General features: G+C 39.1%; 1 protein-coding gene across 6 annotated transcripts in view; it reads left to right on the top strand.

The window, feature by feature from the left end:
• The window catches only part of dcun1d1 (DCN1, defective in cullin neddylation 1, domain containing 1 (S. cerevisiae)), a 95463-nt gene that overhangs the window by 34825 nt on the left and 43275 nt on the right, over positions 1-17363 (top strand). Inside the window, exons 1-2 of one of the 6 annotated variants that reach the window (XM_060834745.1) lie at positions 2808-3047; positions 12672-12888. In XM_060834745.1, the coding sequence (XP_060690728.1) occupies positions 3045-3047; positions 12672-12888 (220 nt within the window). In that variant the 5' untranslated portion in view covers positions 2808-3044. Of the gene's footprint in view, positions 1-2807; positions 3048-3430; positions 3451-4330; positions 4392-12665; positions 12889-17363 lie in introns of those variants that run through there. The other 5 variants (XM_060834742.1, XM_060834746.1, XM_060834743.1 and 2 more) reach the window with 5 other exon arrangements.

Raw genomic sequence — 17363 nt, 5'->3', positions numbered from 1 at the left:
CGCATTAGTCAAGCTTAATATGGGGAATGGGTCTGAGTGGATTACTTTCGAAGGGTCGGGATGGACTAGTTGGGCCGTAGGGCCTGTTTCCGCACTGTAGGGAATCTAATCTAATCTAATTCGTCGCCAGTCATATCACCGTGAACATAAAAGACCCGTTACATAATAAATCTGACATTAAATCCGTCTTCCGCCCTAATAGTTTCCTCCATGTGCTGCTAATGTTTCTCCTCCCCTTTCTCGTTAGTCGTGAATAGAAATGTCCTTATAATCCGAAAAGTTACTAGTATGATTTTCACCCAAATACAGTCCAGTGTCTATACATAAGAAACTGTAGCTGAAATTTGGAAATCGGGTCAAACTACCCATTTCTATATTAACGACGTATTCTTGAATATAAGTGGACACCTGGAGGAACTCCAGCATAATGAATCATGCTTGGCACATTTGGGGAATGCAGATTATTGGACGCTTTGAGAAAGATATACATTATTGAACCAACAACTTGGTAATGGTTGATCCAAATAACATGCCGTTTCACAATGTTGTCTAAACAAACAGGTATGATTCCAATTGTTTCACTACTGAATAAGGAGGTTCTGTTTATTTTTATATAAGGTTACATTGACTGGAAAAGGGCACTGAAAAAGTAGTTAATGAGTTGAATTCCGAAGAAGTGTCATTGGACTCGAAATATTGACTCCCGTTTCTTCCCACACTGATGCTGCCAGAGCTACAGAATTTCTCCAGCAATTTCTGTTTTTATTTCAAATCTCCGCATTTCCTCTACATTGCTTTTACATGATTTGTGGCTCTCTGAAATTCTGTAAATCAAGTTTTATGAGAAGCTAGAAGTTATTTTTATACATCAAATTGTCGTACTGTTCAGATGAATCTTTGCAATAATAATATTATATGAAGTGCCAAAACATGAGCATTTCTTACTAAGGTAAACATTTGGATATGAAACATTCTGGGATGGAATGAGTTAGTGAAAGTCTCAATTTCCTCTTGTTTTTACCTAGAAGAAAACCTAATAATCTGAGGCTAGTGGTTACAAAATCCATTCCAGTCACAACCTGTGATATGTTTCATAATATGCGAAATTCCACAATCAGTACTAAAGTCCGAACAGTAGATGATATTTCCACAATGACATTTTCAGGTTTTCAGATGACTAATGCATTCCACGGAGAAATTATGATCAATGTATGTCGAACATCCATCCATTTTCTATTTTGAATGAAGGAATCGAGGAGAAGGTCGAGTTTGCCATGGGAGTTTGGCTCATCCCCTTCTCAGCTCCCCCCCCCCCCCCCCCACCTCCGAGAGGTCGTGGCTGTAGTGATCGGGTTGCAAAACGTATGTTTTAAAAGGTGTTGATTTTGAGGAAAAAGTATATTAAATGAACTATACTCCAGTTGAATTTTACTATATATTAACACGGTATTGCATAATTGTTCTGAAGATGTTGTATTTAACTTTAAATGTTAACTGTTTTCCTCTCCAGAAAGGGTGCCAGACTTGCTGAATATGTCCAACATTTTTTGTTCTTATTTCAGACTTCCGGCATCCGCTGTATTTGCTTTAATTATCACAATATAACAATTTATGACAAAGTATAGGCAGAATTATTCTCATTGTTATTACATAATGTGGCCTTGTTTTGCAAGTTTTTTGTTTATAAAGTTGTAAGAACAAAAGGAACACGTGAATTTTGCTCCGTTTTGACGTTTTACAGCAATTATTGCAGAAATATGGTAACAGCACTTAGACAAAACAATTTCACCAAATAACCATGTGTTGAATATATCCTGCTTACCCACATGATACTTCCTCAAAAAAGTTCACGATTAGCGCATATTAATTAAAAAGAGGTTGCAGGTATCGTGGCAGATCTACAACTTCATAAAAAGAAATGAAGTACATCATGCTTAATTAAGTCTTCCATTAAGTTACACCTTTCACTTCCTTAGGATCTCACAGTGGACCATTGAAGTATATTTACTATTGTAATGTGGAAAATGGAGCAAACAATTTCGCACAACTAGCTCTCAGGAACTGCAGCGTGATAATTACCAAATTATTTGTTTTTTGTAATGTTGATTGAAATTGGCAATAAAATCGGGATAATACCGCCATCAAAGGAAATAGCGTCCTGTGATCTTTTATGCCCTTTTAGGGTGTGGAGGGATTTCGGTATGGGGTGGCATCCAAAACGAGCAGGTAGACCAGAGCATCACTTCCTCACTGCTTCACTGGAGGATCAGCCTTGATGTTTGTGGAATTGGAAATACTGTGCAAATTATGACCTTATGACTCAGGACCAACCGAGCTACAACAGCTGACACTGTCATGACACATACCATACAATACGGAGTATAGTATTGGAACACAATATAACACATCAGGCGAGACTACATTGACAAAAATTGGAGATGCTTATATGGTAATATTTTAAATTTGCTGCGCTGTGCCAATCACCTGGTGTTGAAGTAAAGTCCCTCCCATAGTACTCTGACGCAGCGAGACTGTTAAAGGGTTTTTTCGGCAATTCCAGCCTCAAGTTTTGTGTGTGTGTGCATGGAGAAGTGGTGCAACATTTTCCATTAATACACATTATTAAATCATTTGCCCTCTCAATCTCTTCGTCGAGCGACCCCTCTCTCACGATCCACACACCGAGTAAAAACAAGATTGTCGTCCCCTTCAGGGGGTGCAATAATTTCGAAGCAGCAGATAGTTTGGTAGTGAGTGGAGAAGGAGGGAGTAGAGTTTGCCAGTGGAAGTTTGGCTCATCCCCTTCTCCGCCCCCCCTCCCCGAGTGGCCGTGGCTGTAGTGACCGGGGGTTTGCACACAGCGAGCGGCTCTAACTTTACACCGGAGACTCTGAGCCTGAGCCTGAGTGTGTGTGTGAGAGTGAGTGAGTGTGTGCTGGGGAGGGGAGAGCGCGCTGCACTGCGCATGAGTGTCACCCACGGTGACTGCTAATTGTCCGTTTTTTTTCTTTTTATTTTTTTTAAAGAGGCCCGAGCGCTTGAAGATGGTGAGTGTTTCTGCGGTGGTTCTTTTCTCTCTCTCTCTCTCTCTCTCTGTGTAACCGCGCTGGGCGGGTCGGGGAGACAGAGGCCGAGGCATCTCTCGGCGGTGCCGGGGGCCGGTGTGATTGGTGGCGGCCCGCCGCCGCCGCTCGGTTTGCTCCAGCCCCGGACCCGGCCCGGCGTCTGGTGCCTCCACCTCCTCATTCCCCATTGAACAGCCACCCCTCTTTCTCTCCCACCCCCCCAGGGAGAGAAAGGGCGGAGGGAAACCTTGGATGGGGCCAACCCCGAGTGACAGGCCTCTGGCCGCGGGGGCTGTTCACCGGGAGCTGGCAGGCGCCCGCAGGAAAGAGGCCGGCGCCGTCATCACGCGAGGCCCGCTGCTTTCCGGGCCTACACCAGACGGATGTGTGTTGGGGCTTCCTTTAATTCATCACTGACCTACACCCCCGTGGTTTATTTTTAAATTGAAATGCAGACGAGTTTGTGTAGCGGTGACCGAGGGCCGGTTTCACGGGTTGCCCTTCATACTCTGTGATACCCTCTCCCTTGTTTGGGTAAAACACCCCAGGCTTAGGTATTTTTGGTCATTAAACATGTTCTGTTCCCTTTTTTTCCCCTCTCCATTCTTGTCTAAACTACGCCACTGCAGAATGTTTCTTCAGTTTTGCTCCGTTAATGTTTATTTGACAAATAGGGATAGCAACTAATTTCCTAATGAGGCTAATATTAATGTGTCATTCATGCCAACGCTTGTAACAATTACTAGCAAATGTTAGTCTTTATTGATGCTGTTTTAGATTTACAATAAGGTAGAGTTTTTTCTAACTTTACCAGAAGTTAAAATGATTGTATTAGATACATTTTTATTAATGTAGCTCTCACAAAACCAGTTTGCTGCTATTCCGTGATTCTTTCCATGTATGATTCATCTACCAGGACTTTATCGTACTTGAACATTGTTAATATTTTGTGGCAAATTTGAGTTAAGTGAATCTCGTAGTTTGCAAAGTAAAATGTTTTTGAGAACGACTTCATAAGTAGGTTTAAAAGTAATTAGTGCACTCACTTGTGCCTTGTTTTGTACCAATATGGAGAAAAATGGCCACTTGAGTGAAGAGCTAAGTAGTGTAATCAAAGGTTTCAAATTCTGATGGTCCTCAAGACTACACTGTCAAAAGGCACTTAATAATTTGATTTGAACTATGGCCCCAAAACAAAAAAAAATGAAATATTGAAGAAGTCTTGAACTCTTTCTGACACATTTAGGATAGAATAAAACCACGTAATGTTCCAAGAATTTTTGCCTTTGACTTCTGGCATTTGGAACAATATCGATTCTTTACAAGGTTAGTGTGATTTAAATACTGAACATTGCTTTTTCTACAGTGATGGGCATGTTGATGTATATTTGCTGTAGAACTTATAAGTAATTATGTTTCCAAATGCTGTCATTTCAGTAGTTATAGTCTGATCATCCAATCCTTGTCTTAATATCACAGTGTGTTTGGAAAATGGAATATGATGATGATGATTGATGTCTTCATAACTAAATTATTACACTCCAATGTAATATACTCCAATTCACATGATCTGCACCCCATAAAACCATAAGACATAGTAGTGGAAGTAAGGCCATTTGGCCCATCAAGTCCACTCCGCCATTTAATCATGGCTGATGGGCATTTCAACTCCACTTACCAACATTCTCCCCGTAGCCCTTAATTCCTTGTGACATTAAGAATTTATCAATCTCTGCCTTGAAGCCATTTAGCGTCCCGGCCTCCACTGTGCTCCATGGCAATGAATTCCACAGGCCCACCACTCTGGCTGAAGAAATGTCTCCGCGTTTCTGTTCTGAATTTACCCCCTCTAATTCTAAGGCTGTGCCCACGGGTCCTAGTCTCCTCACCTAATGGAAACAATTTCTTAGCGTCCACCCTTTCCAAGCCATGTATTATCTTGTAAGTTTCTATTAGATCTCCCCTTAACCTTCTAAACTCCAATGAATACAATCCCAGGATCCTCAGCCATTCCTCTTATGTTAGACCTGCCATTCAGGGATCATCCGTGTGAATCTCCGCTGGACACGCTCCAGTGCCAGTATGTCCTTCCTGAGGTGTGGGGCCCAAAACTGGACACAGTACTCCAAATGGGGCCTAACCAGAGCTTTATAAAGTCTCAGTAGCACAACGGTGCTTTTATATTCCAACCCTCTTGAGATAAATGACAACATTGCGTTTGCTTTCTTAATCACGGATTCAACCTGCATGTTTACCTTTAGAAACTGCTCGACTAGCACTCCTGGATCCCTTTGTACTTTGGCTTTACGAATTTTCTCACCATTTAGAAAGTAGTCCATGCTTGTATTCTTTTTTCCAAAGTGCAAGACCTCACATTTGCTCACATTGAATTTCATCAGCCATTTCCTGGACCACTCTCCCAAACTGTCTAGATCCTTCTGCAGCCTTCCCACGTCCTCAGTACTACCTGCCTATCCACCTAACTTTGTATCTTCGGCAAACTTTGCTAGAATGCCCCCAGTCCCTTCATTCAGATCATTAATATATAACGTGAACAGCTGCAGCCCCAACACTGAACCCTGCGGAACACCACTTGTCACTAGCTGCCATTCCGAAAAAGAACCTTTCATCCCAACTCTGTGCATTCTGTCAGACAGCCAATCCTCAATCCATGCCAGTAGCTCACCTCGAAATCCATGGGCCCTCACCTTGCTCAGCAGCCTCCCGTGTGGCACCTTATCAAATGCCTTTTGGAAGTCTATATAGACCACATCCACTGGGTTTCCCTGGTCTAACCTACTTGTCACCTCTTCAAAGAATTCTAACAAGTTTGTCAGGCACGACCTCCCCTTACTAAATCCATGTTGACTGTTTTAATCCGACCATGCTCTTCCAGGAATTTAGAAACCTCATCCTTAACAATGGAATCTAGAATTTTACCAACAACTGAGGTTAGGCTAATTGGCCTATAATTTTCCATCTTTTGTCTTGATCCTTTCTTGAACAAGGGGGTTACAACAGCGATCTTCCAATCATCCGGGACTTTCCCTGACTCCAGTGATTTTTGAAAGATCTCAACCAACACCTCCGCTATTTCCTCAGCCACCTCCCTCAGAACTCTAGGATGTAGCCCATCGGGGCCAGGAGATTTGTCAATTTTAAGACCTTTTAGCTTTTCTAGCACTATCTCATTTGTAATGGCAACCATACTCAACTCAGCCCCCGACCCCCTTGAATTGTTGGGATATTACTCATGTCTTCCACTGTGAAGACTGATGCAAACTGCTTATTAAGTTCTCCAGCCATTTCCTTATCTCCCATCACTAGCCTTGCAGCATCATTTGAAGTGGCCCAATGTCTACTTTTGCTTGTCATTTGTTTCTTATGTATTGAAAGAAACTTTTACTATCATTTCTAATATTACTGGCTAGCCTACCTTCATGTTTGATCCTCTCCTTCCTTATTTCTCTCTTTGTTATCCTCTGTTTGTTTTTGTAGCCTTCTTAATCTTCTGATTTCCCAGTGCTCTTGGCCACTTTATAGGATCTCTCTTTTTCTTTGATACATTTCCTGACTTCCTTTGTCAGCCATGGCTGTCTAATCCCTCCCCGGATAATCTTTTCTTGGGGACGAACCTCTGTACAGTGTCCTCAATTGTACCTACAAACTACTGCCATTTTTGCTCTACTGTCTTCCTCGCTAGGCTCTGCTTCCAGTCGATTTTCGTCAGTACCTCTCTCATGCCCTCGTAATTACCTTTATTTAACTGTAACACCATTACATCCGATTGTGCCTTCTCTCTTTCAAATTGCAGACTGAACTCTACCATATTATGATCGCTGCTTCCTAAGTGTTCCCTTACTTTAAGATCTTTTATAAAGTCTGGTTCATTACAAAGCACTAGGTCCAGAATAGCCTGCTCCCTTGTGGACTCCATGGCAAGCTGTTCCAAAAAACCATCCCGTAAGCATTCCATGAATTCCTTTTCTTTGGATCCACTGGCTACATTATTTACCCAGTCCACCTGCATATTGAAGTCCCCCATGATCACCGTGACCTTGCCTTTCTGACATGCCTTTTCTATTTCCCGGTACATGTTGCGCCCCTGGTCCTGACCACTGTTAGGAGGTCTGTACATAACTCCCATTATGGTTTTTTTGCGTTTGTGGTTCCTCAATTCCACCCACACAGACTCCACATCATCCGACCCCATCTGACAGATAAAATATCTGCTTCCTTCAAATGTATTATAACTTCTCATCTGGAAGAAGGGAAACAAATTCATGGCAACAGCAATCATCTCCATTATCTGTTCCCAGTTACACAATATCCATACTGGGATATATGTTGCTTATATTTCCTGGGCCAAAAACTTAGAACTAATCTGAAAGCAGTGTAGGAGCACAGATACCATAAGGATTGCAGTGGTTCAAAAAGGAACATTTCCGCAAAGGCAATTAGAGACTGGACAATAAATGCCCATAATCCCTATATCCTTAGAGTGAAACTCAATAAAGATTACATTGAAACTCAACAAAAAGTGAGAACCTGTGTGATATGAGCATGTGTTACAGTTTTTTTATTGTTTAGATCTGATAACTATGGGAAAATACTGGATTAATATTTTCACACTTGTCTTTGTACTACACACCTTTTGCATATTTCCATTTTGTTTCACTGAGCTGCTACTTTTCATTTTGTGGCAGACATTTGATCAGAATTTCCAGACATTTAAAAATGTTTGTACCTAATATAAAAAAATTTACTTGTTTCATCAGGTCAGATTTGCTTACATTAAGTTCACAATGTCAGATCGTTAACATTTCAAAAACGATTGTGCTTTGATTTTGGATCATTTGGCTTTTGCTGATGAGAAGTCAGAGCTGTACAATGTAGAAAAATGGACTGTGGCCCATCAAGTCTATGCTGGTCAAAAAACAACCACTAAACTCTTTGAATCCCGTTTTCCAGCACTTAGCCCATAACCTTGTGTGCCTTGGCATCACAAGTGTACATCTAAATAATTCTTATGTCTACCTATACCACCCTTACGGACAGTGTGTTCCAGGTTCCCACCACCCTCTAAGTGAAACATTTGCTCACAATCTCTCTCCATAACTAAAACAATCCAGCCAAGCAGCATCCTGGTAAATCTCCTCTGGACACTCATTGGTGCAATTGCATCCCTTCTATAATGTGGATTCCAGAATTGCATACAATACTCTGTGGCCTAACCAACTTTTCATACAGTTCCAGCATAACCCTGCTGCTCTTAAACTCTGTGCCTCAGCTAATAAAGAGACAAAGAAACTGCAGATGCTGGAATCCAAGGTAGACAAGCAGGAGGCTGGAAGAACACAGCAAGCCAAGCAGCATTAGGAGGGGGAGAAGTTCGACGTTTTGGGTGTAACTGTTCTTCAAGATGAGGGTGGGTGTAAGAGGAGTTGCAGATATGTGCAGCTTCCCTTACACCCACTGCCAATCTTGAAGAAGGGTTACATCCAAAACATGACTTCTCCACCTTCTGATGCTGCTCGGCCAATAAAGGCAAGAATCTTCTGTGCCTTCTTAATAACTTACGGGACTGGTGGACATGCACACTAAGGTTCTTCATTCTTGGTATTTCACAGGGTCCTGCAGTTTATCATGTATTCTCTTGCATTGTTTCTCTTGCCCAAGTGCATCACCTCACACTTATCCAGATTGAATTTTGCCCCCATCAGCTCATTTAACTAGCCAATTTATCTCCTCCTATAATCTAAGACACTCCCTGTCATATTTGGCAATTTTTGAATCATCCATGAACTTACTGATCAGCCCTCCTACATTCAGGTCTAAATTGTTTATATAAATCACAAACTGCAAGGCCCCAACACTGATCACTTTGGAACCCCACCAGACATGGGCTTTAGTCACAAAAAACACCCTTGACCATTACCCTCTGCTTTCTGCTGCTCAGCTAATTCAGGATCTAATTTGTGAAATTTCATTGGATCCCATTGGCTTTTACCCTCACTATCAGAATTTAAACTTAATTTTAATTTTGCATGCAAGCATCCTTGATTTATACCATTTTGATTTTTTCCAGGCAGATCCCAGGTTTTACTCTAGTCTGAGTGCATTGATCTCAGCCAAGTTGTAATTTGGGATTCTACATTTGTTTTGAGATGCTGGGTTAGTAAGAGGAAAAACAACCTTCGGGTTCCTACTACTGTGTGCTGTTAGCAACCTAACCTTGAAGTCCATTTGTGGGGACTTTTCAGTAAGGATTTTGGGTCAGAGTGGTGCTGGAAAAGCGCAGCAGATCGACGTCGATTTTCCTGCTCCTCGGATGCTGCCTGACCTGCTGTGCTTTTCCAGCAACACTCTGACCTAAATTCTGGTTTCCAGCGTCTGCTGTTCTCGGTAAGGATGTCTGGATTGATTTCAGCTGAGATGCTCGCAAAGATTTAGTGGTATGCTGAATCGCCTTATAGACAAGCCATCCACAGACATCTCGGACTTGTGAAACTGCACGTTGACAAGTCATTGATGTTATAGGGAGGGAAATGTGTTTCTGAAGCAAGTAAATTCCATCTTTTATTTTGATGGTATTAAGTTTGACAAAAAAATGTTTCTAGTTTAGTGTATTTTTGGAATTCAGTACTTAGAGATGTTGGTCAACCAGGGCAACTTTTGTTACTCAATTTCAATATGCATTAATGCATATATTTTCTTAATGTGCTGAATTGGAAAGAAAAGCATTAATCTTTAATCCTAGGAAGTGTTTTGTTGTAAGCTTTACAAAGTAAGTTTCTAGATTTTGCATTCACATGTAGAACATTTCGATGTATCTCATAAAGTTGTAATTTTCTTTATACTTTGAATGAGAAAACTGAAGGATGCTACTAATTCTGTGACTTTTTCCTACTAGGAATCATGTTTCTTGACATAATTGTGGAGCTGCAATATTATTGTCTTAATACTGATTCAGTATATTATAAAAGAGAGCTTTTTAAAAATAGGAATCTTTTACAGATTAAAGCAATTTTTCATTGTGTAGAATTTAAAACATCCACATCATAATACCTGTAATTGACAGCATTGAATATGCTGAGCAATCCGGTTAACTGTACTCAAGCTAATGAACTTAAGGTGTGTAACATTTGAATGGATCTATGCTTGAGGGATTGCCTAATTTTGTTTAAGTCTCAGCATGGTGATAACTACTTACTTTTGAAGATGAGTTCTAATTGATATCAAATTTTTCTTTTCTTTTATTATGGCTGGTTATCTCAATGGTACTATGGAATTAGATTTTAAAGTTGGCTTTTGATCTTTGAATTTGATTTTTGCAAATTTGTTGTCATAAAATTTCTAAAATTAGTTAAGATTTTAAGTTTTAGCTTTATCTACCTTGTATAACTCAGATCTGAATCTTTTAAACATTTGCAAATTATTTCTATAGTTTCTTATCTCTTAGCAATGAAACACTTGATAATTAAATGTGGTGGTTTCAGGTTTTGTAACATTTTAAAAAGTACATGTGAATTCTGAACCTCAACATGAGATCGCATTCATTTGCCAGATACACTACATCTTAGGTTTCAGTTCTGAAATACATGTTGTAATGTCATTGGGATGTGCCAGATCAATCCTGTTTTTGGCATCAGAGAGCTATTTTTAGTTTCTCAGAGGGAGGGCCAAAACATTTGATGTCTTTGCTAACATTTTGTTACAGCATTCATTTTGGGGTAGAGACAGTAAAGTCGTGGCTTCTTAAGTATACGTTTGATTTGACTGTGCATGAGTAGAATTGTGCAACTAATATGTGAGTGGAGATTTTGTTTTACTTGGTCTTAGATCACCTAGGCCTTACTTTGTTCCAATACTCGCTACCTCAGAAAATTAACATATCATTAAAGTATAATTTTAGTCATGTCCAAAGTCAAGTATGTTTAAAAATTTGAGATATTTTATTTGAATACCAAAAGAGTATTCTGCAAAATAGTTATTGCAAGCTCTGAAAAATGTTAGTGAACAAAGAATATGACTTTTCAGCTTCATTTTGCTGCAGATAGATTTTTCATCTGAACTTAATCTCAGATCTCTGTTTTTCTGTGTTCTACCTTAATTTGCAAATACAGTATACTGAGATAGTCCTGGGTCTGCTACCTGGTATCTCTCTTGTCGGTTCTTTTCCGCAACCCCTGAGACTTCACATTTTTTTTTGATGAGATTGGATCTGTTTCTGCTGATTTCCATTCCATTCTGGATGGTATTCCCATTTGCTCAATTGTATTTGCTGCTAGTTGTTTTTGCTGTTGCACTTCTAGTTGTTCACCCATTTGCTTGACCTGATGGAGCTGAATCCTTAAGCTCCTGTCTTCAATGCAGTTGCTCTGTAGACCTATTCCTTCATCCACACTGATCTGATGGCTTCTTGGCCTTTGCAATATTCTTCACTTGATGGTCTCTGGATTAATTATGGCACCATTTGTAATCTTTCTAACAAGGACTAACCTCACAAATGCTTTTGAATTTCACTTGCCCTCACTGATGTCTCTTTGGACTCTTGTGGATTAAGGATCACTGCACTAACACTTAATGTTTTTGTCTAGAATGTCTTGTTCACTCATTTAACACGTCTTTATGGTTGAATCATATGTGGATCATCTGGCTTTGAAAGAAAGTTAGTTCTTTCCCTATGGTCTCGCCTTTGTAGATGTCATGTCTTGGAGTAAGATCTTCTCTTCCATTGCATGTTCTTGCTGACCTTTATTGACTTATTTTCTCCTGATGACTCGAATTTAAAATGCATCCTTTAAAGAGGGCTTGTCATTCCTTACATTCTAACTACCTCTAGGGCTATAATCCCTCTCTAATTACCTATTTAGCTTTCTCTGGCTCAGTTGAGGCTGGTCAGAATTGAAAATTTTCCCTTGTTCTTCTGTGATTACATGATATGATTTGAGTAGACTACTTTAGTTGACTGGTTCTTCAACTTCTAATGACCCACATTTAAACAATGTTTTGTTTAACACTGATTCAAGCCTTATGAACCCAGTTCTGGAAGTGAGATAATCAGCAACCTTTGAACTTTTACCTTTTGCTCTTCTAGAAAGTTAAATCCATAAATATTTGTACAGTGTAGCATCCTTTTTATATATGTGGTTATATTTTAAATGCTTAGTATTATGTGAAACAAGTGACTAACACTAGACAAATGCTCAATATAATGAAGAATGTAAGAAGTTGTTAACCATATGCAATGCATCAATTATGTAAATTATTACAATGGGTACCTGTTGTTAAAAGGAGAAAGTGGAGGACTGCAGATGCTGGAGATCAGACCTGAAGAAGGGCTCATGCCCGAAATGTCGACTCTCCTGCTCCTTGGATGCTGCCTGACCTGCTGCGCCTTTCCAGCAACACATTTTCAGATCTTTTGTTAAAAGGCTTAAACTCTTTTTTTTAAAAGTTGAATTTTTTAATATTGGCTGGATCAGCTTTTTCTTGTAGTGGTGTTTGCTGTATGTTCTGGGTTCTGATTGTGTGTCTTCAGCATCTCCAAGTAAATAATGCATAAGCTAAAATACTAACAACTTGTTCCTTTATCCTATGCAGAACAAGCTGAAGTCCTCACAGAAGGATAAAGTGCGTCAGTTTATGGTCTTCACACAGTCCAGTGAGAAAACTGCAGTATGTTGTTTATCGCAGAATGACTGGAAATTAGATGTTGCTACAGACAATTTTTTTCAAAATCCAGAACTTTATGTTCGTGAAAGTCTGAAAGGTTCATTGGATAGAAAGAGATTAGAACAATTATACCATAGATATAGAGGTAAGTGAAGCCTTTGTATTTATGAAGTATAAAGATTGGCTATTGAAGTGTGGAACTTCTCTCTAAGCTTCAGTCATCAGCTTTGACCTATTAACCTTTAGCATCTTTTGACAATATTTTAGCCATTTTACAACTATTGTAGTATTTGAGTACACTCTTAAAGGATCAATATTTTGCCAAAGAAAGAACTAATTAAAACTAGTTGTTTGAGGTACTCCCGTGCCATGGTACAATGGACTGATCTCATTGATGTTATGTCTCATAAATAATGCGTATATTTCACCAAAAATTTGAAAGCAAATCAATGCCTGCACACTCTTAGTAACTGGTTGAAAGGGCATTGATATTGAAGAGTGGTGACTTAGGTTTTTATCCTGTATGCAGAAGTACCAGCATACAATCATCCATCTTGTGAAATGAGCTCCCAATCTTTGTTTTCCTATTATGTGAATAGAAAAGTAACCATTGTATTTTGAAGCATTAAAAATTCCTGGTGATTTGAGAGCTTTTGGGAAGGATGGGGCCAGGGCAAGAAATGGGAAAGAGATGTAAAGGAAACACCTTTCTTGTTCTATAAGAGCTTGTATCACCAGTGATATTGATTTGCATCAAGATAATTTACTTGTTACTCAATAAGGCTGATGATATCTTGCTGCAAGTAGCATCAAATGTAGACAGTGTAGAAAAAGCTATTTGGCATGCTTGCCTTCATAGGTCAGAACATTGAGTTCAGGAGTTGCGATGTCATATTGCAGCTGAACTGGATGTTAGCAAGGCCACCTATGGAGTACTGCATACAGTTCTAGTTGGTCTACTCCAGGGAGGGTGTTATTGAATCACAAAGGGAATGCAGCAAAGATTTGAGTTATAAGGAGAGTCTGGATACCCTGAGAGTTCTATCCTCTGGAGCATTGGAGATTGAGGGGTGAACTTATAGGGGTTTATAAAATCATGAGGAGCAAAGATAACGTGAATAGCAAAGGTGTTTTCCCAGGGGAGGGGAGTTCCTAACTAGAGGGCATATGTTTAAGGTGAGAGGGGAAAGATTTAAAAGGGACCTGAGGCAACTTTTTCCACACAGGGTGGTGTGTGTATATGTGGAATGAACTGTCAGAGAACATGGTAGATGTAGGTACAGTTACAATATTTAAGATGCATTTGGATAGGTACATTAATAGGGAATGTTTAGAGGGATATGGGCCAATGCAAGCAAATGGGACAACTTTAATTTGGGAAACCTGGTTGGTGTGGACTAGCTGGACCAAATGATCTGTTTCTGTGCTTTATGATTCTGACTCTGACTCAACAGGGTTGATGCCTGAAAGGTGTTTCCCTGGAGGGAGAAATGTCTAAAATTAGGAGCATTGTCTTAATTTTAAACCAGTTAAGACTGAATGTGGGGCTTTCTTTTAAATTTTGAAATGGTGAATCTTCGGAACACTTCACTTCGAGAGTGGTGATGGCTTAGTCATTGAGTATATTCGGGAAGGAATTGATAGATTTCTGGATAAAAGATATCCAGAGGTAAGGAGGTAAAGGTGGAAGATGAGTCATTTTTTAGTGTACAAGCTATCTATTCTGAAGTGTGGGTCACAATCCACTATACAGTACATGATTAGACTAACAGGATCGTTCATCACAAATTATTTATGTCTGCAATTACCAATTGTTTTGTAAAATAATTTTAAAGTTTTATCTAATCTCTTCATAAGGTGGCGACCTAGTAGACTGTGGTTTATAAGTAGAACAAGACCTCTGGTCCTTACTCAAAAATGGCTATTCTTCATGTGAACATGGAAAGTAAATATAGACATACTGCTCATTTCCTAGAATAGTTGATATGATGCTTTCACTAGTGTTTATCTGAATTCTTAATTTATATTCTAGCAAGGGTAGCTACTTGATAACAGTCAGTGAGAAGATGATGGAATAGTGGTAATGTGACTGGACAATTAATCCACACCCTCAAGCTAACTAACATATTTGGGATGTGGCTTTACATCCACTTATTCTGGAATATAAAGCTAGTCTTGTAACCACAATTGATAATTGTAAAAAACCCATCTGGTTCATTAATGTCCTTCAGGGTAGGAGATCTGCAATCCTTGCCCTAAATGTGACTCTGGACCTACAGCAATGTCGGTCGACTTGTAACTTCCATGTGGGCATTTACAGTTTGTAAATATTAACATAGCCAGTAACACAAACATCACATGAGTGAATAAACAACAAGTCTTGATTACTAATTGTCCCACGCCACTCAACTGCGTTGTAATGTCCTCTTTGCTTATCTTGGTGCGGTTGCCTGACCAATCAACCGTGGAGAATTGCACGACCTGTATAATTGAATCTTACTGCATGGTGCATTAACTCAGTGTTCAATTGGGAATGGGAACACCTACTTTGAGGAAAAAACTGAGCTTATACAGCACTTTCAAGTTAATGAAATGTCTCCATGCTTCACAGAAGCATATAGAACAAACTATGGAACTAAATCCCAGGAGAAATTAAGTTGGATAACTAAAACCTGATCAAAGTGAAAGTATTTAAGGAGTGTCTTAAAGGAGAAAGTGAGGTTGAGAAGGAGAGAGGAATAGGGTTGGTGTTCCAGAACTAGGGATCTTGTCAGTTTTCTCTCATTTTGGGGAGGATGTCTACTGTTGTTGCCATGAATCATCTTGTGACAAATGCCAGTTTCCAGCCAACAGAACTTTGGGTGCATGGACCAGAATACCTTACAAGGTAGTGGGATCCAGAGTGCAGAACTTCTTCCCTGCTACTCTGCATCTGTCATGAAGACACTGTGACTTGAATTGTGATATAACTTGATAAACAACTTATTGTTATTGTGAATGTTTGGTCACTTATGAGAATGTTCTATTTTGAGTTGTAAAGTTTTAAGTTGTGTTTCTTCTACTGCAAAGGTGGTGACCCTGCAGTGCGTCCTACTATTTTTAGGGCATGTTTGTAGTCTCCCTCTCTGTCTTGGCTGAGTAGAGGTTATCCTGAAGAGACTGCTCAGTCGCATGCTGTGCCCAATTAGAATTTTGCATTTTGTTCTTTACCCAAGTCATTTTCAGTGTCTTTTGTGATTTTTCCTTTTTGAAATAACTTGCAGTGTATCTTCCACTTATTTTCTTGTGAAGGATGTTTGTTTTATTACAATCTAATCCATTGCTTCTGTTGGGAAGAAAGAGGAAGACTTTTACTGCAATATTGGATTAGCACCTAAAGCTCAGTATAGTACTGGAAATGCCAAAGCATTTTATAATCTTTGAAGTACTTTTGAAATTATCTAACTGTTGTATACTCTTTGGTATTATTTGCTTTTATCAGTAATGGACGTGCTCAAAAGTTTGCTCTGTTCACTTGAATTGGAAAATTAAAAGAATTTCTCTGACATATTAAAGCAAAAATGATGGATTTACAGATTGTTGAGATTCATATTTCCCGTCACATTTCATGTAAATGCATGGTAAATTGCATTTTAACTAGTAATTATGATTGATTGCTTCAGTACTCCATTTATCTCTGGTTTTGATCAAAATGGCTGAGCCCACTTTAAACAAAATATCACATTTTTCAATTTCACTATTTCTCTCTGTTTTGTTTTTATCTCAACTTTTAATATTTGAGTGATGGAAATTTTTACTTTTTCAAAATGTGAACATTTGTTGGTAAAGTTGTGTTTTTTTTCCTATACTTCTATTTCCCTTCTGTAATTTTTCTCCCCATTCCTTTCACAAAGACAGTAACTAGAAATCTGGAACTCAGCAGCAGGCATTAGTTGGTCCGTGGTACAAAAAAACTCTGTGACACAATTAAAATTCCCTACTGTGAGAACACCAGGAACCACTGGATATTCAAAATTTATTTTGCTGATGATTTTGTGCTTATTTCCGATCACAAAGTGTGAAAATAAATAAATAGGAATCTATATTGGGAAACTGCATTGTGCTAGTCCCACTCCCTTGTTTTTGTTTTGCTTCATTGACCTGCTATGTTTTTCTGTTCAAATATTAATTCAGTTTTCATTTTGAAAGTTACTACTGAGTCTATTTCCACCACTTTCAGGCAGTGAATTTTATGTTATAATTTGTTGTAGATATAAATTCAGTTCATCACTCCTGGTGGCTTTGATAATTATGCCCACCTGCCTACCATTGGTAACGGATAGTTTGATGATTTATTATCAAAAATCCTCATCATTTTAAACAACTATTAAGTTCTCCCTCCATCATCTTCTGCTCCAAAGAAGAAACTATCAGCTTCACTTACTGAAAACCCTAAACCATAGTTTAATTCTGGTAGATCTTCTCTGTATTCCCTTCAAGGCTTTGACTGCCTCCCTAAAGTAGTGCCCATAATTAGATGAAATGCTTTAGCTGAGAGGTGACCAGTTATTTATAAAAGGTTGAACATAACTTTCTTGCACTCTGTCTCTATTTTTAAAGTGTTTCCCAGATGCTCTTTTA

Source organism: Hemiscyllium ocellatum, chromosome 13 (genome assembly GCF_020745735.1).
Source record: "Hemiscyllium ocellatum isolate sHemOce1 chromosome 13, sHemOce1.pat.X.cur, whole genome shotgun sequence".
In the NCBI taxonomy this organism is placed as follows: Eukaryota; Metazoa; Chordata; class Chondrichthyes; order Orectolobiformes; family Hemiscylliidae; genus Hemiscyllium; species Hemiscyllium ocellatum.
Note: the sequence above shows the minus strand (reverse complement) of the source record. Positions and strands in the feature narration are given on the sequence as shown.